Below are 23,145 nucleotides of genomic sequence, written 5' to 3'. Positions count from 1 at the left end.
AATATTTAAATGGCTTAGATAAAAAATGTCGGAAACGCGGTACATTTTAGAATTTTGTATTTGAAATAACTTTATTTCTAGTTAAATCAGACTGAAAATTTTAAAACCATAATAAAATAGACATTCAGTAGAGTAATCGCACCAAGTTTCATAACCCCAACTTTTCAATTAAGATCATGGCGACTTAATAAAGATTAAAGTAAAATTAAATGCGAGTATTTTTTTTTGATCAGGTTTTAAATTAGGTATAACTTTGTTTCTAATTAAGTTAGGGAAAAATTAAAAATACCGTAATAAACTAGACATTCCGTAGAGTAATCACACCAAGTTTCATTAAAATCGAAAGTTAAATAACGCCACAGTAACATAATGTATAGACACATGTTCTAAAAATTGTAATTTGCAAAAAATACTTTTAAAAGTTGGCCTAATGCTTCTATGGTTGTAAAAAAAAAGGGAAATTTAGGCCAAAAAATGAAGTACCTCCGCCTCCTTGCGCAGAGAGTAAGTTAAGTAGATAGAGACTGACACGTTCTTCAAATTAAAACTTAAACTACGCGTGCATAATTTTCATAAATGACCTGTCATTAGGTTTTTGTTCGACCAGGCGAGAGAAGCACTCATTATCGTCTTCAGCCGCCGGTAACTGACTCTTCCTCGTTTATTAAGAGAAAGAACTCTCTCTTTCTCCCCCCCCCCCCACCCCACTTTTCTTTTAAAACGAGAATTATTAAAGAGAGCTTCCAAAAATGAGGACCAGACTATAGCTGGAAGTAGAAGTAGAAAAAAAAAAGAAAAAAAAAATTGTGAAAAAATTTCCGAGTGGCGTTTTCATCTAAGAATAATAATTGCCGCTGGACCTTGCTAGGGAAACCTCCTCGCATGACTAGAAGATGAGGAAAATTACACCACGCCCCTTAATCGTCCTTATCTTGCAGGAACATTGTCGTAAGTTTGATTATTTTTGGATTTTTTACGCTAGTAATTCATGGTATGATTTTTACAGACTTAAGCCTACTTTTCAGTATCTGATTTTGGTTTTAAGTTGACGAAGAATATCTAAGCCTATTTTTAAGATTGTGATTTCTTTTATGAATTGCACTTAAGCCTAATGACAATAATTTCAAGATAAGGCATATTAAGAATAGCAAAGCTAATTTCAAGATAAGGCATATTAAGAATAGCAAAGCTAATTTCAAGATAAGGCATATTAAGAATAGCAAAGCTAATTTCAAGATAAGGCCTATTAAGGATAGCTAAGCTTAATTTCTAATTTCAAGATTAGATATAGGAGAGCTAAGCCTAATTTCAAGATCGTGATTTATTTATCTTTAACGAATTTCGTCAAGCCTAACGTTAACACTTCCAAAATTATATCTACTAAGGATAGTTTATCCTAATTTAAATTATTAAAACTAATTGCCTTTTTAAAACAGACTTGTTAAGCCTTGCTCCTCATTTAAATCCATCCACACCCTAAGCCTAATAGACCTATGAACCTTGATAAAAGTTAGAACTCGTAAAACAAAATAAGATGTAGATTGTAGAACGTAAAGTTACTGTAAAATGCCTGTGAAACTCGTCGTTCGAAGTCTGCTCTGGAGATTCTTTCAGTTTGGGCAAGAAATAAATAGATAGGACAGGACCATTAGAGGGCGTTTAATCCAGCGAAAACACTTTACTTGTCAACAAACTTTTCGCTTTTGTTAATTAGTCCCCGAGAGCGTGATCGCGTACACATACACATACACACCTCCCTCCTGCACGGCACGAGTATAAAAATCTGCTTTTACTCTGCTGACAGGATTCGAGCATTAGCTTGGGGAACCGTTTTTTTTCCTTTGCAGCCCTTTTTCCTTTCCTTATGGTTTGCATGCATACTCTCTTTTCACGGATTCTCGCCTTGAACCCTGATTTTATTAATCACAGGAATGAACGGTCATTATATTCTTAACTCTTTTTCTTTTTCTTTCTTTTTTAATTCCGTGGTTTTAATGATTTGAACTGAACCTTTTCTTCTTTCTCTTTTTTTGCGTATGTCGTTAAAGAATGTTAATTTGAATTAAGGAATATATTATATATTTTGGGTTTTAAAATTATAGATAGATAGGTTTTGTATATAAAATAATATAGTGGATAAGCTTGCGTTCTAGCTTCTTTGGTCGACCTATCAGCGGCGTTTATTTGCCCTTGTTTTCAGTGTACAGGGTGTTTCAAAAAGGGAGAGGGGGTAAGACCGACGTCGGTACAGTGGGATGCATGGTTCTATGGGAGAGAAATTTTGAGTCGAAAATGTATGTAAGTTTAATTTCTATCGCCATTTTTAATAAATAAGTAAATAAAAGCTTTATTTCAGGATATTTGCCCCACAAGGGACACCGTTTACGAGTTATGATTGGAATATTTTACGGATGACCCCTTAAAGTTTAATTAAGGAATTGAAAGACGATGAATGATTTCTAATTTAATTAAGGGGTCGTCCCTAAAACACTCCAATGACCCTAACTTGTTTAGCGTGTCCCTTGTGGGGCAAAATGTAGATAGAAGTTAAATATACATTTTCGACAACTCAAAATTGATTTCCCATAGAACCATGCAGCATCCCCCTGTACTTCGGTCCTCCTTTTTGCGGAGCACCCTGTATATCGCAGAACGGTGGTGATTTTATATATATTAGAGTTAGGTTTTCTGTAAGCTTTATTAAGAGATATATCCGGTGATGTTTTACAAAGCGTAGCGACCTTAATAGAGGAGCTATAGCTACACCGTTTGGAAGGGAAAAATCCTTTGCCTGCCATAAATGACTTTAGCTTTAGGCTTGCCTCGTGTGATTAAATTAGAGGCAGCGAAACGACGACTATCCCAACCCCTCTAAAGATAAAAACCTTTGAAAATATTAAGGGCTAAAGAAAGATCCACCAAGAATAGGGAGAAGGGCTTCTGTTTCTTGGAATGGGCGAAAGAACGTATAGCTCGTTTCTTTCAACGAGGTCAATCAAGGGTTTTTCATTCTTTTCTTTTTTTTACCAAGGACCATTTCTACTTTGAAATCCATTACAATTTCAGTTGGACCCGCTTGATGGGGACGTACGAAGCGAGCTTTTGTTTAAATTAAGGGATTTGTTACGATAAAGTGAGCCTTGTACTGGAAATAACTATTATATTTACTTTAAGTAGGCCTACAACCATTAGTAAATAAAATTATCCTATAAGGTTTTCCTTGTCGTTTAAAAGTGAAGTCTTGTACAAAAAGGGTTGTTACAGGTCATGGGTAAACCTGGAGGATTTTAAAAATAGGTCAAAATTCAAGGATTTTAAAAATAGGTCAAAATGTCAGGGATTTTTAAATAGGCCGAAATGTCAGGGAATTTAAAAATAGGTCAAAATGTCGATGAATTTAAAAATAGACCAAAATGCTAGGGAATATAAAAATAGGCCAAAATGTTAGGGAATATAAAAATAGGCCAAAATGTCATGGAACATAAAAATAGTCCAAAAGGTCAGGAAATATAAATATAGGCCAAAATTGTCCAAAACGTCAAGGAATTTTAGTTTAGCGGATAAATTTAATGATTTTGTTTAGGAAAATACCAACGTTGAACTTTACAATATATTTTGAAACATGATTTCCAAATTAAGAGAAGTTGATTTGTTTGTAACGCAATAATATTCTTAACAAATATATTATTAATATTTTGGGCCAAAACAATTGGGGGACTATATGCCTACTTCATCCCTTTTCTAACGATATTCTTAGTACCTGGTATTATTTTGAACATGGCTCGAAAAATAGGCTAATTTGAATATATATAAACTCACAAAAATATTATTTCAGAAGTCAAATACATTCTGAGAAAATCCAAACTTCTATTGTTATTATTATAGAAAAAAAAATGTTCCTCGCGTTCAAATTTTAAATAAAATTAGGTCAAAAATATTATTCTTGAAGTAGGCATAATTTTAGTGGAGCTATTTTATCCTTTAGGAAACTCGGGTGATGGCAAAATCCTATCATCATAGTTATACTAGCAAATATCTCTCTCTCTCTTTTGAGCGCTAGTTTTCTGTTTAAACGAACCGAATCCAATGCAGTCAACGAAAATCTCAAATAAGCTTTCTTTAAAATGTTCTGGGAACAAAAACCTTGTAACTTTACTTCGTTATATAGCCTTAAGTTAAGTCATTTTGGAAGTTAAATTTGTCTAAGAAACCATCGAGTTGAAGAAAAGAATAAGAAGGGACTTTCTCTCTCTCTCTCGCACGCAGTGATTCTTTTCCGTTTCATTTCTCTAGAAAATCGCCCCTCGTTTCGTTGATCGGAAATTGTAGCGAAGCAACTTACAAATTCTCCAATTCGAAAAAAGAAACAAGAAATATTGCAATTACGTAGTGTTTTATCTACGTGTGTGAGCCTAACTTTTAACAGCTCAAAATGTTGATTCACAGGCTTATAAGTTAAAAGCCAGATTATTATTTCGTGCTACCATTTTTTTTAATTCAAACCCCCGAGCCTAACTGGTCCCATAATTTCAACTTAAATACTTAGGGTAAGGGGAAGTCGTCTTTGGGATTAGTTTAATTATTCAAGACACCTGGACCAGTTTGGAAAAAAAGAAATCCGTATTTTAAAGCCTGAATAGTTGAACCTCATTCTTCATTTCAAAGCAGTATGAACCCTTATTTCTCTGTTTCAGCTGGTAATGGAGGGCGTATTGTATTGTCCAATAATTTAATAACACCACCACAAAAGCCGAAGTGAACCTTATAATGGTACCAACTCCTTCTTTTCCAATACAATGTCAACTTTTTCTTAAAAATAGTTCCTCACACAAATATATTTTGTTTCGCGTACCCAATCTCTACAAACACCCGCACACAGACACACACAGACACAAACCAGGCCACCCAATGCGTTGTGATTTTATAATTACACGTAGATTAAAAGTGCGTGCCCTCGCGCTACTCGAAGGAGTAAATTTATTTAAGTATCCATGTAACTATCTTCGGGCCTGAACGAACCCCTTTTTTATGTTAGCATTTATTTTGGTCTAACTCCATTACGTATTTTTTCTTCTTTTTACTTTTTACTCGATATTTTTTGGTCGGGGACTTAATAGTAGGATCATTTCTTGACAATGAATAGATAGAGAAGAATTTATGCTGTTATTCCCTAAAGAGTTGTTCCTGCAAGTGTTTTCAAGCGGAAGTTATGATGACGTCAAGTTAGGGTTTGTTAGAGGTCAAAGGTTATTGGTTCATTTATTAAAAATTTAGTATCTGTATAGCATATTTGTACCTCTTAAGGCGTAAAGTTTAAATTAAATTAACTAAACTTAAATTAATTAAATTTAGAATGACCTTGATATACTTTAATCCTAACGATTCCCTCGCATGCTCGTGGATGGTTTTTGTATCGACAAAGTGCTCTTCCAGTTTTTCCCATATAGGGTTTGTTATTTGAGGATTTTTGTTTCTCAACTCTTGATCCAACCTGGGGTCCGCGAGCCCCTAAGCTCTTCTCTCGATATCAGAGAAAAATTGTAAGTCAGGAGTTTCTATTCCAATCCAAAATTTTCTCTGATTATATTATTTGTACATGATAAATTAATTCCACCCTTTTTTAGTTCCCGGTTAAATTTATTCAAGCGAATTTTCCTCTCTCGGACTCTATCCCTCAAGTTCTTAAAACTTGAAAAAAAATCCAGTTCGACGATATGTCAGTTAGTAAAGATGTCCGCGTTCAGTTGGCCCAACTTTTAGTTTCCCGCCAAAAACGGATAGAAAAGAAAAATAGGAAAATGATCGAGTCGATTTCTTATAGTGATTAAGTGGGAAAAATACGTAACTATTCGGTAGTGTAACCAACGTGGGGTCCGCATTTAGCAGAGAGTAATTAAAAGGACCAATACTTGGGGATATGGTTATTAATATAACGTTTCAACCGGTTGTTTTTGGATACATTTTTTTTTTTCGAACAGAGATCGAAGAAGGAGAAGCAAAGCCAGTCCGATGACAAGACGATGTCTTCTCACTCTAGTGACATTGACTGATGAAATCTTTGCCTGGACAAAACTGGAACGTTCAGGATCATCGGTCCATGCTTGGATTGCTTGAAAGTCACTGGCTTAAATTCTGTCCTACTCTTTCAGATCAGATGAAGTTAAGTCCAAGATTCACCTCAACTTAACTTTCAAACTAAGTATTTTAGAACCAAAAACTTCGTTTCAACATGGACTCTGTATTTCCCAAAGAGGACCAGCAAAGAAGAAGGCGAGCTTGGGGGAATACACATAATCTACTCCCCCCTCCTTAAACAGTTCTGTAATATTTAGAATGACCTTGAGAATGGTTTGTGCATACCATGGAATATTTTTGTATCGACAAAGATATCACTCAGCTTTCCTATCCCATGTAGTGTTAATAAGGTCCATTGTTTTATAGATTCAATTCCATGTTCTTAAGCCTAGTTTAGTTTTAGTTGAGCTTGGGATGTTTTTAGTTAAAAAGTTTTACTTACTTAAACCCTTACCCCAGTTTTGTATAAGTATAAGTAGAAGTTCAGTTAAGCCTAAAGCTATCAATCTCCCAAAGTACTTTCCCTCAACGTCACCAGAGGTCCCTTGGTTGTATCGCTTTCCCGCGCTTTTCCCCCTGAAGAATGGTCCGATTAGGATATAATTAAGATCGCTTTAATTAATGGGCACAGGGCGCGACAGAGCTCGGTTAATTTAGATCTAATCTGCGAAAAAGCTCCCCCCTTTTTTTCGGGAAGGACCCCTAACTAACTAAGGAACTAAGACTATACCGAGTTCTAAGCTGTTTGCAAAAAAAAAGGCGGGAAAAACATTCGCGCCACACTCCCCGTTGCGAAAATATCGTTAATTCTATTTCCTAAAGCTTTTCGTCGTTGCCTTTCCATGATAAGTAGATTAAAACAAGTCCGTATAAGGCTACGAAGCTTTCGTTGAATCCCCTTTTAACACTAGACTACGATACAGCGAGCCAATTTTTTTCGCGCCTTTTTATGTATCGTATTTTGGCGGGGTTGTTAAAAAGATTACGAGGGCGGAAATAAAAAAAAAGTATATTTAATGCTACCTGGTTGCGTTATTAGATATGACGGGAAAGCTTTTAATGACTTTTAATTATGAAGGATGACCCGGGAAAGGTACTTAACCAATCACAGTTGATTTTTGAAGGTTTCAGATTGAGTTAGGCTTAACGATGTTTTGTTTATTTTTATTTTTATAACTATGATTTTTAAAATAATTATAGAACATTAATTAGGATTAATATACATTCAACAGAGTACTCCGACTTTTTAATAATGTATTCCAAACGAATCCTGAACTTTCTAATAAATAAAAACCAGGCCACAACCGAAAACGAAATCGACAAAGGCTGGCTTTTTATCAAATTGAAAAGTTTTATTTTTTTGAATTTTTTTTTTCTTAGATCTCTCTTGGTAGTACTTTTTCTGTTAAAACGTATTACCGGAAACCACCCCTGAATCCTTAGAATTCTAAATTTCTTTCCCCTAAAAGTCCCTCGATAAGCTTTTAATGCAAATTACCAAGCATTAGGTTTATTATAGCAAAGAATAGGGCAGTCAGTGTTTTTATTCCCTCTTCCTATGGTTAAGTAAACAAGGCTTAGCTATTTGCCAGCCGCAACTTCCCGCAAGAGAAGAGAAAAGTGCCTAGTTTAACGTTAGGTTAGGCCTTGGTTAGTACCGTTAGGCTTAGAGGGGAGGAAAAGATGGTACGGTGAGAGAGAAAAGGCGGGAAAAAGAGGGGGATAGCCTTTTGACTCCTTCGCCATCTATCAACCTCAGGACTCGACAAATGAGAAGAAGAGGCGCGTAAAAAGATAACAAGCTTCATTAGAGAATGAACGCTTCAAGAATATCCTGGGCTTCCTTTCCTACCCTCCGTACCAACCTCGTTAAAGGAGATTTTAGAAGGGGAAAAGGGAGAAAGTGGGGTTGGAAAAAACCCTAACGGGATTTCAACTCCCATCACTACTTAATGTATAAATCCTCCTTAGAAAATTAGGATGGTTTTTATATTCTGTCTATAATATTTTCTTTTTCCAATATTGAGTAAATTTATTCCTGGTAAGTCCCTCTTAAAGCGAGGACTAATTTTAAGACTATCTTTCTCAAGCAAATAGTCCTTTTAAAATCCCACCATAACGAGAAAATTCCATTTATTACAATCTGCAGTAATGAAAAATAGTACACATACACCAAAACTTGAAAAGAACTTCACTCCATAACTTAAATTAACGTAATTACATGGCTCTATGGCACCATGCCCCTAGCCATTCCCGGACAAAGAGCAAAAAAAAAAAAAAAAAAAAAAAAAAAAATGTATTCATTCCTGTTTCTTTAAAATAAATCAATTACGTAAAACTAGTTTATTACAATTAAAAAACAAGTGAACGAATGCTTAATTGTTTTGATAATATAAGTAAAACATAATTAAAATGGAGTCGTAGTATTTTAGTGTAGTTAAATTTTTTTTCTTTATTTGTTTGTTTAGTTTTACTAGTCCGACTGTTCGGAAACTTCTGACGTATTTTGTCCAATACGGGAGGGGACCCTCTATAAAATCGTCTGCTTATGTTAGGCTACATTTTAGGGAGGTTAGCGGCGTAGTAAGATCGACTGAAAGGGCGAAATTAAAGTTAATTATAAATAATTTAGACTGTTTCTCGGAAAATAATTACAATTTGGAAGAAAACTTCTCAAAGGTAACGCCAATTAGTTTATCGTATTTGTTTAATTAGGCCTACCATTCTTGCACTGTGGAAGTAACCCTCAAACTATTGCCACTAATTTCAAAATGGGAATTCAATAGAAAATTAGATAATATTCTCCTTAAATTGTTAGATAATATTACGTACCTTTTTAAGGTATTGGATTTATCTTATCGTTTATTTTTTACTCTCAAGGACTTGCAATCACTGATAAGGTGCTAGAGTATAAAAGTACTATGACAACGTACTACCCACCTCCTCCTACACAAGGCGGTTACCCAGCTCCAGAGCAAGGCTATCCTATGGCAACTAGTCCAGGTTATGGTGGTCAACCTCAACCGGGTATGGGATACCCGCCCCCTCAACAGGGTTATCCTCAACCTGGTATGGGATACCCGCCCCCTCAACAGGGTTATCCTCAACCTGGTATGGGATACCCACCACCTCAACAGGGGTATCCTCAACCTCAACAACAAGGTTATCCACCTCCAGGGAATGGTAATTCTTTTAAAAATAATTGAAGCCCATTCCCATAGCAGAAATAGCAGAATTTATTTTTATTGCTTCAAGCACCTCAAGGGGCTCCAGGAGGTTGGATTCCCGCCCCACCTCAACCAATCAACTGCCCACCTGGTTTGGAATACTTGACTCATGTTGATCAACTTTTAGTTAAACAAAAAGTGGAGATTTTAGAAGCCTTAGTTGGTTTTGAAGGAGCCAACAAATACACCATCAAAAATAGCATGGGACAGAAAGTTTTCTACGCAGTTGAAGATACCGATTGTTGCACCCGTCTTTGTTGCGGGCCAACTCGTCCTTTTGATATGAAAGTTTTAGATAATACTGGGCATGAGGTTGTCCATTTTTATCGACCATTGCGTTGCCAGTCATGCCTGTTCCCCTGTTGTTTACAGGTACTTTAAATTTACTTCAAAAATTTAAGGTTTAAGTCTAATGTTCAGGGGTGTGCGAGTACTCGTTAAGTTCGAGTACTCGACTCGATACTCGATAACAACACATTGAGATACTCGAGACAGATTCGAGTAGCTTTTTAACATCTTAAATACTCGAGAAATACTCGAGTCCGAGGCTTACAACTATAGCAGACGATGAGTTCATGATCATTTATTTTGAAAATCACCTGTTCAATGTTTAATTGATCACTAACAATCTTTTTGAACTAGTTCGATATTAGATAATTGAACATCTTCGTTATTTTTAAGAAATTTACAAAATTGCTACTCGACAAGTCAATATTTGAGACTCGATAATTACTCGAAAGAACCAAAATTTGACCTATCTAAATACTCCATACTCGAAAGTATTTTTGAGACTCGGCTCGATACTCGATAAGAAATTAGTTTCGATACTCGGACTCGGCTCGAAACCTGAAAAAACGGGACTCGCACACCACTGCTAATGTTTATAATTACTTTTTAGACTATGGAAGTTAGCGCTCCTCCTGGTAGCGTTATTGGAACTGTAGAACAAGACTGGACAATGTGTTATCCAAAATTCAGGATTAAGAATGCTGCCGGAGAAACTGTACTGATGATTGAAGGTCCTTTGTGTACATTCAGTCTTTGCGGAGATGTTGAATTTAAGGTTGGTTTGTGTCAATGTCTAGTTCAAATGGTTTCATGGGACTTTAATTTGACTTTAATTTCAGGTTTTGTCTCGTGATGGAAGTACAGAGGTTGGAAACATTCGTAAACAATGGAGTGGGCTTTTAAGGGAAGCTTTTACAGATGCTGACAACTTCGGTGTCTCCTTTCCTATGGATTTGGCTGTTAACGTCAAAGCCCTTTTAATGGGAGCGTTATTTTTAATTGATTTCATGTTTTTCGAGAAAAAGGGTAATCAGGAGAATGATGGCATTGGAATGCTTTAAATTTAAACTAAAATGGAGAGTATGAAACTCTGATTTTATTATGGGATTTTTTCACGGCTATTTCGGGTCCACAATTTTTCTAAAATCTTTAAATTTTTATGGGGAAATTAAAAAAAAGAAAAAAAAACATTTTTTTAAACTTTAAAAACAATTTTATCTGTGCCTTTTCGAATAAAAACTTAAAAAGCTGAGAATTAAGTAAATTATGGGCATTTAAATTTAAATTTTTAAATCCCTTATACTAATAATTATGATATTTAATTGATTGCCGGGATTTTAATTGCATTAATAAACCAAAGATTTCAACTTATAATTGGGGTTTTTTTACGGTAGAAACTTGAGTAGAGCCCAATTCATGACCCTTTGAAGTAATTGGTTTAGAATTGTGTTAAGTAAATAAAAATAATTCATCCACTAAAAGAAGTATTAGTTAAAAATAAATAAGTACACTTAAAAATGCCAGGAATTTACACTAAAAATTTTAAAATTGCCTTATACGCCAAATATTTAGCAAAAAAAAAATCTTAAACGTATTTATTTTGGGAAATTAAAATGACTAAAATATGTATTTATTATAAAATATGTGAAAATTCCTTTTTGTCTTTAAAAAAAACCAACATTTTAATCGTCACTGTTCATGTATTGTACATTTTAATCCATTTCTGCATTGATATTATGCAAATTTTGGGCCTAATCAAGAGTGTTGTTTAATCAGAATAAATATGATATGTAACAGTATTATTTATTTCTTATTTTTCAAGTTTAAATTTAAAATTTCCTTCTTTTATATTATTATTTTTAAGTTCAAAATAAATTTTCCTTGACCTTCAAAATGTCTACTACAAAATAATTGGCTAATAAATGACCTTGGATGTGATTGGTTAGTATTTAATGAGTCATGATGATGAATTTATATTTTTTGTAGGTGTAGCTCTGTGATTGGCTCATTTTCAACTACAACTACGACACCATACGGAGAATGACGCAATCATTTTCCAGAAGTAATGCTTGTTTCAATCGGGAAGGAAAGATGAGTCGCGAAAGAACGATATTACAATCAAAAATACTTCGAATGTGAGTTATTTCATGTTTATTAGTTCCGATCGCACGCAACTTTATTCGCTTGCCATTTATCGTTTATTATTTAATTACAATAAATCAATATTAGGCTTAGGATATCAATATAAACGCGGCGTAAGATTGGTTTCGACCAAGGCTTAGGAGAAAAAGATAAGGCGGAAAGCCGCGGAATCGGGGATTAGGTTAGGAGAATATTGTTTAGAAAGCTCAGTCAAGTGATTAAGGAAAAGTTTAAAACTGGCTTGCTTTTATGACCTACTTCCGCGTGATAGAGGAATTAGTGTTCTAAATAATTTAAATATCGATTGTTAGTATTAGATTGTCAAAACTCGCTTCACAGGGTTCTAATAACAAGCTGTGACAAGTTCCACCTGTTTAGCTTATAGTTTGTTAAAATTACTATTAAATTAAATTAAACTTGTACTAGTACAAAATACAACCTTCTAAACTTACAATTTAAATATTTAATAGTAGTTTTACCGTATTTCGTGCATTATACCTTCTGTAAATGTATGTAGTAACGCCTTCACAGCAGTTTTTTTTTTTTTTCAAGTACTAAGTCAGGGCCAAATTCAATGTGCTTCGCGATGTTTTTGCATCAATGTTGTTTAGTTTAGCAGGTGTTCAGTTGCAGTAAGATAATATAGACGTAAAAATTATAGCGAAAAACATTATTTTACAGTTGTTTTAAATGTTGTCAAGAAACTCTTCAAAATTGAACTATGCTCCCATAAGGAGAGAAAAATTTATTAAGACTTCATTTTAATTTTAAATGAGAATGAATTTCGACATTCTCTATTTTATCTATAAACTTTATCGCAATCAAGTTTTCAAGATATTAACTGATCGTTGAAGATTAAAAATTTAAATTTAAGTGTGTTGGGAGATTACTTGCAAAGCATTTTGAATTCTTCAAAAAGAAATTTTTGCGCAATACTTCCCATAAAAGTCAGTTTAAGTATAATAGTAACAATATGCCTGCGGTATTCTTGGATCGGTTGCCGCTACCGAGCCTTCAAGCCTATACGGCCGTCAGTGTAGCTTTATTATCGTGTTCGATATATTACGCGCTTCAAGTAACGTCTTCCACCGAATGGAGACATAATGCGACCTTAGCCGCTACCGAAGCGGCTTTAAAAACATATAGCGCGGAGCAACAATCATCTGGGAACTTAACATCCTCCACTAATATATCAACCGATACGTTAATATTAGATTATCCATTGGTGGTTAGATTTTTTGAAGTAATCAATTATATGATACAGGAACCCCTTTGCATTTGGGTAAGATTTGTTGTAAGGTAGCTAGTTAAATATATTTTATCGAGTAATTTTAATTTAATATTAAAACTTAATTAACAGACAATGATTAACATGGCATATTGCTGCCTAATTTTAATTGGAAAATTCATTCAGAAACTTGTATTTGGCGAGCTTAGAGTTTCTGAACAGCAGGTCTGTTCTTTTTCCTTACTTATTCATTCATTCATTCATTGTGTGTTTAATAATTTAACTACGCGAACTTTAACAATTATTTCGTATATTCAGCATATTAAAGACAAATTTTGGAATTTTGTCTTCTACAAATTTATCTTCATATTTGGAGTCATGAATGTGCAATTCATGGACGAAGTTGTTCTATGGTGTTCTTGGTTTTCAGTTCTGGGATTCTTACATTTATTGGCTCAGCTAAGCAAAGATCGCTTTGAATATGTAAGAATAATTGAGACCCAAAGATCAAACTTAAAAAATGAGGAAATTGATAACGTGGAACAATTTTGCAAGGTTTTTTTTTTTTTTTTGTTTAAGAGGATTTTAGAATTACTTAGAGGAAGTTTGAAGTCCAATTGCGCGTTTAGTTTCGAAAGAAAATACAAGGAAAAGGGTTTAAAATATTCATAACCACTGAAAAATATCAGTCAAGATTATCATAATGACAATACATATGTTTTGAAATGATAATTTCTTTCTGCTGCCTCAAAACTGTAGAGAAATGAAAGCAAACAAAGTTAAAGATACATTCCATATGGTTTCTTTTAAGAACACAATTTTGATGGATATTTGCCTTTGGAAACATTCCAAAAAATAATTATCTTGGCAGCAAATTTGTTTTACAGTTTACTTTTAGCACCTCTTTACTTTATTATGATCCAAGTTACCAATTTTATCGTTAGACCATGGATGAAGGATGCGCGTGAGGAAATTTGTTTTCACTCTACAGGATAGGCAACTCCCTATCTCGAGCGACAGAAAATTCTGTATACACTCTGTTACAACGTCGGTTGTCAGCACGCACAATGCTATTTCTCTATGTAACGTAGCTTTGTACGTGCTGTCAAGAGACAAAAAACTTCAGGATCTTCAGGATTTAAAATATCCGCGAGTTTTTTAGCTGGAGTGCACGGACCTCTAGGCCTTAGTTTCAAATACGTGTGAAATTGCATACGCATTTGAAACTAAGGTCTAGAGGTCCGTGCACTCGAGCTAAAAAACTCGCGGATATTTTAAATCCTGAAGATCCTGAAGTTTTTTGTCTCTTTGCAGCACGTACAAAGCTACGTTACATAGAGAAATATATTTGCGCGTGCTGACAACCGACGTTGTAACAGAGTGTATACAGAATAAGCTGTCGTTCGAGATAGGGAGTTGCCGATCCTATAGCGTGAAAACAAATTTCCTCACGCGCATTCTTTATCCATGGTTAGACGTTGTATTTTCATTCAAGAAAAACAAAATTAACACTTTGACCTTAATTGATATAATAATAATTTTGTATAGTTGTCATTTTCCCCAACAACACCAAAATGGACTCACGTTCGTTTATTAATGCTGTTAACGGGAATAATGTTTATTTCTACAAGCCTATTTGGTATTTGTATCATAGTTGGGCTACACGCTGGTCTTAATACGTTTGCCTTTATGGCGGCAGAAGTAATATGTTTCATTAAATACGTGACGCGTGTTCGACAGGATGTCTTAATCTTGTTGTTAATTTAATTTCATGGTTTACAGTGTAGTCTCGTAACCTTCAGAACACTTTACGTAATAGCTAGATACGCTATTCATTTATGGGACACACACCATATTGGAGTTTGGGAACGTAGAGCGACTTATATCTATTATACCGAATTGTTCTTTGAGCTGATTGCATTAGCAACAGATTTCTTACATCATTTGCATATGTTGCTCTGGGGCAACATTTTCCTTTCAATGGCTAGCTTGGTTATTTGTATGCAGCTCAGATACTTATTTTACGAAATTCAACGTAGAGCCAAGAAACATAAGAATTATTTGAGGGTCATCAGACATATGGAAACAAAGTAATTGTCATCATTCAGGGTTCGTACACTACCTGGAAAACCTGGAAAAGTCAGGGAAATTGAAAATAGGCCTAAAAGGTCAGGGAAAAGTCAGGGAAATTGAAAATGGACTTCAAAGGTCAGGGAAAAATATATTATAGGGAATGTCTGGATAACAGTATCAGGGTGACCGATCAGAGAATGTGTTGTCTGAGATTTGACCAGAGTTGCTCCAGTTTAAGTTAAATTTAAACCAAATAGTCGACTTATTTTTATAACAATAACAACTCGTTCAAAAATGATTCGAGATTGATTTTCATATATGTTCGCCATGTACGTTATTGCAAAAGGTCAGGGAAATTTGTGGAATTTAGTCAGGGAAAACCTGGAAAAGTCAGGGAATTTCATTCGAAAAATTTTGTACGAACCCTGTCATTCATTCAAAGTTTAAGAGTTTTAGAAGAACTTTGTTTTATTGGTTTAATTTCTTGTAAAGTTACAAAATGGCAACGCCTGAAGAATTAGAAACAAATAGTGATGATTGTGCTATTTGTTGGGACGCTATGGAATCTGCTCGAAAACTTCCATGTGGACATTTATTTCATAAGTAAAGATGAATTACGGAATTTATTAATTAATTTATTCATTAATGTATTTGGGGTTTTTCCGTTCAGTTCTTGTTTGAGGTCATGGTTAGAGCAAGATACATCGTGTCCAACTTGTAGGATGACATTAACAAATGGTTCTCGCGGTATAAATGCCACTACCAGAAACCCTGTTGAAGGTGGTGGTGATCATCAGGCCAATCCTGATAGGATAATGCCAACTGGTTTCTTAGCCGCTCTTGGAGCTACTGGTGGTGGACAAGACGCTGGTCGTTTACCCCCACACCCTGCCAATCAAACTACCAACCATTTCTTTCATTTTGATGGTAAGTAAAAGGACTTCGCAGTGAAACGTGAAAACCTTTACGAGAAAGTTGATTTGAAGGTTAAGGTGGGTGTTTTCTTTGTCTTTAAGGGTCAAGGTATGTTAGTTGGTTCCCTAGTTTTTCCGTGGAAGTGACCCACACGAACCTGTTAGGGGAACGAGCTGTTCCTGTTCAAACCTCCCAGTTAGACACGATGGCGCGTCAAGTGCTACAAATGTTTCCTCATATGCCCATGAATACAATTATAGAGGATTTAAGGGTCACTCGTTCCGTCGAAGTGACTGTTGAAAATATATTAGAGGAACGTTTAGTCCCCCCAGCTTCCGTCATGTTCCATGGGGCTTCTCCTCAAAGTCCCCCTCAATCGCCCGCCGCGGTTTTGACAGAAACCCAAAGGCAACTTTCAGTGTCTGTAAGTAAAGAGGAATTAGCCTTATTCCTGATCAGCGCCACCTACCCATAGCGGCGACTTTGAGAACTACTGTAAGCGGCAAACCAATCAGATGTCGCTAAAATCTGGTGACGTCACTGACTGGCACTCTCGGGTCTTACCAAAAATGACGTCACCAGATTTTAGCGACATCTGATTGGTTTGCCGCTTACAGTAGTTCTCAAAGTCACCGCTATGGGTAAATGGCGCTGATCAGGAATAAGGATAATTGGTTTTGTTGGCTCAGCTGTAGTTATTTTAAAATCTTATTCTTCAGTCTGAAGACAGACAACAACAAAATCAGGGTATAACAGATGTCTTAGGACTGGACAATGCTGCTGGTGGTGGTTGTGAGGTTCAACCCAAGGAAAAGAGTCCAGAGATTGTCAGGAGTAAATTAGTTTTGGAGTCTTTTCGTTTAGAAGAACCCAAACAAGATGCCTCAGCCTCTTCCACGCCTCAAAGTTGTAGTAGTAGTAGGAGTCTTACTACTACTTCCCCGTCGATACCGATACCAACACCCCTTGGTTGTAGGTTTTCCAAATGTCCTCAGGAAAGGGAGCAGATGTTGGCTGGAAGGAAGGATGAACTACTAAGAGCCGCAAGAAGGTATCAGTTTATTTTTATTATTATTATTATTTTTAAGCACCAATGTCTAATTTACTAATATCTTAAAAGAAAGGGATGACATTAACAGTCATTTTGGGGAATAAATAAAATTTGGGTTTAAAATTTTGAGTAGCCAAGGCTTAAGTTATCAGGGCGGGGGGGCGCAAGAGTTTGGGGCCCCATCTTGGGAATAGGGACTTGCCAGTACTACGTCATGCAAGGGCAGACTACCTTTCACTAGAGCTAAAAAACATACCAGGAGGAGGAGCTTATATAGCTTTCATTCTGTAAAAAAAGCATACCATAATGGCGCTGGGGGCGGAGCTAAGCCGGAATTGCCGTCCCTATAGGGAGCTAACAGTTCTGACCCTGAAACGTCACACCCTTCTATCTCTTACTGGAGTTTCATCCCCCCTTAACGGTTGGAAACAGTATTCTACGCGCAAAAATGCCAACCAGAGGGGGTTGCGTTACGTCAGACTATCTCTTCCCCCTAGCTAGCTGTTAGCTCCCTATTAAGATAAGAATAACAGTGGTGTGCGAGTCCCGTTTTTTCGGTTTCGAGCCGAGTCCGAGTATCGAAACTAATTTCTTATCGAGTATCGAGCCGAGTCTCAAAAATCCTTTCGAGTATCGAGTATTTAGATAGGTCAAATTTTGGTTCTTTCGAGTAATTATAGAGTCTCAAATATTGACTTGTCGAGTAGCAATTTTGTAAATTTCTTGAAAATAACGAAGATGTTCAATTATCTAACATCTAACTAGTTCAAAAAGATTGTTAGTGATCAATTAAACATTGAACGGCTGATTTTCAAAATAAATGCTCATGAACTCATCGTCTGCTATAGTTGTAAGCCTCGGACTCGAGTATTTGTCGAGTATTTAAAATGTTAAAAAGCTACTCGAATCTGTCTCGAGTATCTCAATGTGTTGTTATCGAACCGAGTACTCGAACTTAACGAGTACTCGCACACCCCTGAAGAATAAACTAGTTTTGAGTAGCCTAGACTAATGTAAGTCAATGTTTACTGATGTCAAAAATTAAATTAGTAAATGACATTTCAGTCCCTGACATATTAGGGTTGAAAATAAACAAACAATCTTATTTAATATCCGTCAACGGATATTTTATTCTTTTTTTAGAAAATATTTATTAAAAGATGAATCGGATCACGTTGAGTGACTTTAGTGTTACTGAACGCCTTAATAACCAAGGCCTACTAACAAAACTTCCCAAGAGATACAAAGCGGGTTTTCTTTACTTTACTCGCTTATTATAAACTACGCCAGTATAAAGTTTTTAAATTTATTTTGGAGGTACATTTAAGGAACCATCTTAAAACTACTAAAAACCAAAAAAGATTAAAAAAAAAAAAAGTGTGATGAATGAACTAATTAAAAACTAAAAAAAAATTGATCTAAAATATTAATTAATTTTAGGCCTATTTTTTATCTGCCATCCCCCCTTTCATTTTTTTGCGTGATATCTATTGTTAAAATTTTGAAACATGAATGATGCGCTTCGTCACTTATGCCAATTGCCAAATTTTTCTATATATATATATATATTAAAAAAACTTTGAAAAAGCCGGTATAAAAACTATAAAGCTATTTCTCAAGAATGAACTATTGATCTTTATATCCTATTCCTTAATATATCGTCAAGAAGTGATATCTAGTTTATTAGGAAGAAGGTATAAGGTGCCCAAGTATTCGCGTATTCCATAGTCCTAGCCAGTCCCCCTTTCAAAATACAAGGGGGGGGGACGTAAAAGGAGGCCGCCGGGCTATTTCGCTGCCTCTCCTCAGTCGGAAAATATGATTGTAATTTTCATTGAGTTGAGAAAATTACCACTAGAGTGGCCTTTGCGTTAAGCTGCCTATTGGGGGAACGGGGGACAACTTTTAAAGCAATGGGACGGACGGACAGGCACCAAGTTTATTCTACAGGGCCGGTAGGCCCTTGTAGATATGACATGACACCCTTCCGTAATGTTAAAGAAAAAGTCACACCTTTTAGGGTTAGCGTCCCATAGAAAAAGCATTAAAAAATTTTCGTTTTTTAACGAAATGGTCATAGGCCATACGGAAAAAGTATAGCGAAGTTAGTTTTCGGAATACTTCTAAATTAACAAGCATTTATTAAACGGGAAACTTACGGGTTTCGATTTTTAATTAATGAATTCTAATTTTTGTAATTTAACTAATTAAGATAGTAAGTCAAAAAATTACTTTTGGGTCAGATGTCAGCCTAACCTTATAGCGCGCTTAAACCTATTTTCTTCATTTCGTTCTCGTTGACAACTAGAAGGTCCTAGGTTTGTGGGTGCTAACAAGTTACGTTGACTAATTGTAAATGTTGGCTTTCTTGCTGATTTTCCTAATTTCTTAGCAGTAGACTCCAGCAAATTACTTTTGTATTTCGTCCGAGCTTGAGCACCTTTATATGTATTTTCTAATTAACTGTAGCACCCTTAATAAGAAATACGTCGTTATCAGGTCGAATTTTCGTCTAGAAAAGTAATTCAGGTAAATAATTACGGTTAATAGAGGTTTTTATATCATTTAAAGTAAGCTTTTCGACGTTCTTTACGGCCAAGGCTTAAGTTGTATTTTAGTTACTCTATGTTATATAGTGTTTATAGTGTTTATACTATAGTGTCTTTCCTTTTAAAGATTATAAGAAAGCTAATTTCCAGCTCTGTTTGGAATTACAAAATACGTAGTCTGCTTCGATTCATGCTACAAATCCCAACCCTAGGGCCAAGGTTTTACGCTTCTTGTAACTTAATACTGTATCTATGACAGTAAAAAATGGCATATATATCCAAATTATTATGGTTTAGAAATCAACGGTAGTGTTTTCACCCTGTGAAGAATTCGACTTCAAAATATTACAGGAAAGATGACAAAATTTCCAATTTGTTTTCCCTTCGGCAGTTAAAAGAGTGGTGTTAATGTTAGCGCTGTTAAGTCAACATTCTCATTTGAGGACTGGTATAAACGGTTTCATTATTTGTTAATCTCACTAAAATGCTACTAATTGTCAATGTGTGTGGTATAATTCCTGAAACTAAACCAATGTAGAGGACCAGATTATTCGTTAAAACAATTTTGATCCTATTGAATCAGTCATACAGTGATGTTACGTTATCATTTTATAAACTACTTGTTACTAACAGTGGATTGTTTAATTCATAAGAAACAGTTCTGCTGGTTAATCCAGGAGGACAGTGTCGTTATATAATTTAATTAGTCAAATAATTTTCATGTTTACAACCCAGATTCTCTCAACCTAACCACGTTAGAAACGGAGGGTTACGTTGTTTTCTATTTCCACAGTCCACATTGCCGTTTGTTTATTGGTTTAAATTGCTATGAATTGTAAAGGTATTTGATTTAATTACTGATATTAAAGCTAAACTATAGAATAACATCATTCATTAACATATTGTATAGATAATCTTTATGTTACCACAAACCTAGCTCAGGATATGATAAAAATTTAACGCAATTTGTTGGAAATAATCAAAAACTCCTCTAAACATTAGAGTTAAGGTGAATTATTTTTTAAAAGACATTTTATAAGCTTAATGAGCATTGACGACAAGTTAATTTCAACGTAATTAACTGTAATTAAGGTAAAATTAAACTAAAATATACATTTTTTTGGATGAAAACTCAGATAACTCTTAAATGATGTTCTTGATTAAGATTGTATCTACCCAAGCCGTTGGTAAAGCCCCACACATAAGCTAATTTAAATTATCTTCAAAGTACCTTAATAGGCGCGAAATTCAAAACTTTAGCGTAAAATGAGAATCTAAAACTCCACTAAAAATTGCAATTAAGGTGAAGTATACATTTAAACTCATTTTATAACACTAAATGTATAGTGCCAAAACACAGTCCTACGTTAATTAAACATAATTAACGTGAAATTAAACCAAAATATACATTTTTTGGATAAAGGCTCAAATAACTTTTAAATAAACTCTTTAATTTTGATTAAAACTACCCGAGCCATTGGTAAAGTCGAATATTTTCTATTTGACACTTAAGTTAATTTAAACTATTTTAAAGTACAATAATTACCGCGAAATTCAAAAGTTTTGGGTTAAAAAATTAATTTGCGGAAAAAATATTAAACTGCACTAAACATTGCAATTAGGGTAAAAAATTCAAATAAATTTTAAGCTTAATCCACTCTCACGAGAACCACGCTCAAATTAAGATTAAAACATCACAAGTTTTTCGTACAGCCACAGTAGTTTCCTATTTCACTTTCAAATTAATTTAAATGATCGTTAAAATACATCAGAAGCGCATACATTAAAATTTTAGGGTGATTGCAATTAAAGTTAATATTTTATTGAAACTTGTTTTATAAACAAAATCCACGCTAGATAAACAAGATAAGCCGTTAAATTAAACTTAAGTATAATTAATGTGAAATTAGCCCAAAACACGAATGTTTTGGGTAAATTCATAGATACCTTATAATTAGACTAACAAATTAAAATTAAAACTACACTTATCTTTCACCCAGCCTCCACTTTCCTGTTTAATTCTTACGATTAATTAAATTGTCATTTAAAAGCATTTTTCCCATTTTTAAAAGAGAGCCATTGAAAAGGCGCGATATTTAAAAGTTTTGGGGCAAAATAGTGATTGTTCCGCAAGAGTCAAACAGGCACTCCTCTAAAGTTTGCAATTTAGGAGAATTTCTTATTCAAACTCGTATAATAAACTGCAATAACACTAATAAAAGAAGATAAGCCGTTAATTTCAACTTAATAACCATATTTAACGTGAAATTAATCGAAAACAACAGGTTTTTTGGGTAACTATAGATAACCTTTAACTGAAATAAGAAAATAAGATTAAACTACGCGAGTTCTTTCAGCCTAAACGTTTTCCTATTTAACACTAAAATTAATTACATTATCACTATAATGCATTTAATAGGCTCCAAATACAAAATTTTAGGGTTAGGAATGTGTCAAAATGTAACTTTTCCATTTAAATTTTAATATATCATTAACATAGTTCGTAAAATCACCAGCAACAATTTAATCTGGCAACATTCAATGCTGTTGTCTGATCTCGACAATACTGTATGTGTATACAGTGTTACGAAACAAATATTTTTCTTCCATATTTCAAATACCGTCGTTTTTAAACTTCTTTCATAAATAAAGTACAACCATAAGTCTATTATGTAAGGTCCCCATAATAGACTTATGGTACAACATTATATGGATATCAAAATCAATGTTATTGGATATAAGTTAAATGTAATTAACGATAATTAAGTACTTCTTTAAGCAATTAGAAATAGATCAACCCCAAATGTTTGACGGTAAAGCAAAAATAAAATTATTCAAATTTTAATTACATTAAGACTGAAGTGACAGATATTATAAAAAAACGTCTTGGTTTGGACCAAGGCCGAAAAAACAAACGATATGTGTGAGGTTTATCATTTGACTGAAGTTTCAGATATTGCAATTGTTTTAGTTATTTTTATCCATTTAATCCTTAATCAGTATTAAATTCAATCAACTGATTTTACTGTTAATCGATCCATTCCCTCTAAATTAATTGAAAAAATTACATATCTACGCTTTTTCAAGAACAATTACATTTTCCGAAAACATTTTATCATGAAATTAATTATTTTGAAGGGATTTCGTGTCGATGATTACTAACTTGAAAGCACATTGACGGTCATAGTTTTAATTAAGGCTGGCTTGACAAATTTTGAAGTTTGCAGCAAAAAAGTTTAAATCTGTAGTAAGTTTCTGAGAAGACTGATGTTCAAGAAATTATGATAAATAACTTATTTTGCTCAAACTTATTTATAAACTAATGTCGTCCTCATAAGACAAAGCATCAACGTTTATCGTGTGTGGTTTCTTTGAGTAGGTGGCACTCTGTAGCACACAAAAAATTTATTATTTTATTTTAATGTATGCGCTTTTGATGTAACTCCCCCCCCCCATTCCTTCATATTCCCAATATATACAGTTTTACAATCACCAGTGGTTCCAGTGTATGGGTCATCTGAGCCGTCGCAACACACTCAGCCAATATTATCATATAGTTCGAGACCTTTTCACATTAGTGAACGGTACATGACTCTC

The 23,145-nt window shown here is 34.5% G+C and overlaps 2 protein-coding genes and 2 long non-coding RNA genes across 6 annotated transcripts in view; all 4 read left to right on the top strand.

Moving 5' to 3' along the window:
* LOC149676715 (uncharacterized) overlaps positions 1–8,318 on the top strand; it is a 205,208-nt gene extending 196,890 nt beyond the window's left edge. The window contains exon 9 of the long non-coding RNA XR_016366518.1: positions 5,979–8,318. This is a non-coding gene — a long non-coding RNA (uncharacterized LOC149676715). The remainder of the gene's footprint in view (positions 1–5,978) is intronic.
* A 678-nt stretch (positions 8,319–8,996) lies between these two features.
* scramb1 (phospholipid scramblase 1) lies at positions 8,997–11,389 on the top strand. Of its 2 annotated transcripts, XM_089837785.1 has the most exons (5): positions 8,997–9,141; positions 9,184–9,258; positions 9,331–9,674; positions 10,201–10,365; positions 10,430–11,389. In XM_089837785.1, the coding sequence occupies exons 1-5, from the start codon at positions 8,997–8,999 to the stop codon at positions 10,649–10,651; spliced, it is 951 nt and encodes a 316-aa protein (XP_089693911.1). In that variant the 3' UTR covers positions 10,652–11,389. The 2 variants fall into 2 exon arrangements, with proteins under 2 accessions (XP_089693911.1, XP_089693910.1); XM_089837784.1 differs by having other exon boundaries at positions 8,997–9,258.
* Positions 11,390–11,596: 207 nt separating this feature from the next.
* On the top strand, positions 11,597–18,562 carry LOC149676713 (E3 ubiquitin-protein ligase AMFR-like). Its single transcript, XM_089837780.1, has 11 exons — positions 11,597–11,725; positions 12,414–13,014; positions 13,093–13,185; positions 13,279–13,443; positions 14,509–14,661; positions 14,743–15,050; positions 15,526–15,636; positions 15,704–15,960; positions 16,050–16,372; positions 16,668–16,999; positions 18,143–18,562. The coding sequence occupies exons 2-11, from the start codon at positions 12,706–12,708 to the stop codon at positions 18,180–18,182; spliced, it is 2,091 nt and encodes a 696-aa protein (XP_089693906.1). The 5' UTR covers positions 11,597–11,725; positions 12,414–12,705; the 3' UTR covers positions 18,183–18,562.
* Positions 18,563–18,961: 399 nt separating this feature from the next.
* On the top strand, positions 18,962–22,568 carry LOC149676712 (uncharacterized). 2 transcript variants are annotated; one of them, XR_016366521.1, is made up of 2 exons: positions 18,962–19,528; positions 19,699–22,568. It is a non-coding gene; the product is annotated as an uncharacterized LOC149676712 (long non-coding RNA). The 2 variants fall into 2 exon arrangements; XR_016366520.1 differs by having other exon boundaries at positions 19,676–22,568.
* Positions 22,569–23,145: the final 577 nt, after the last annotated feature.

This window comes from Phalangium opilio, unplaced genomic scaffold, assembly GCF_054372755.1.
Source record: "Phalangium opilio isolate 3A_F unplaced genomic scaffold, DU_Popi_V2 ptg000045l_1, whole genome shotgun sequence".
Lineage (NCBI taxonomy): Eukaryota > Metazoa > Arthropoda > Arachnida > Opiliones > Phalangiidae > Phalangium > Phalangium opilio.
The sequence above is the reverse complement of the archived record's forward strand: the minus strand, read 5'-3'. Positions and strand labels throughout refer to the sequence as shown.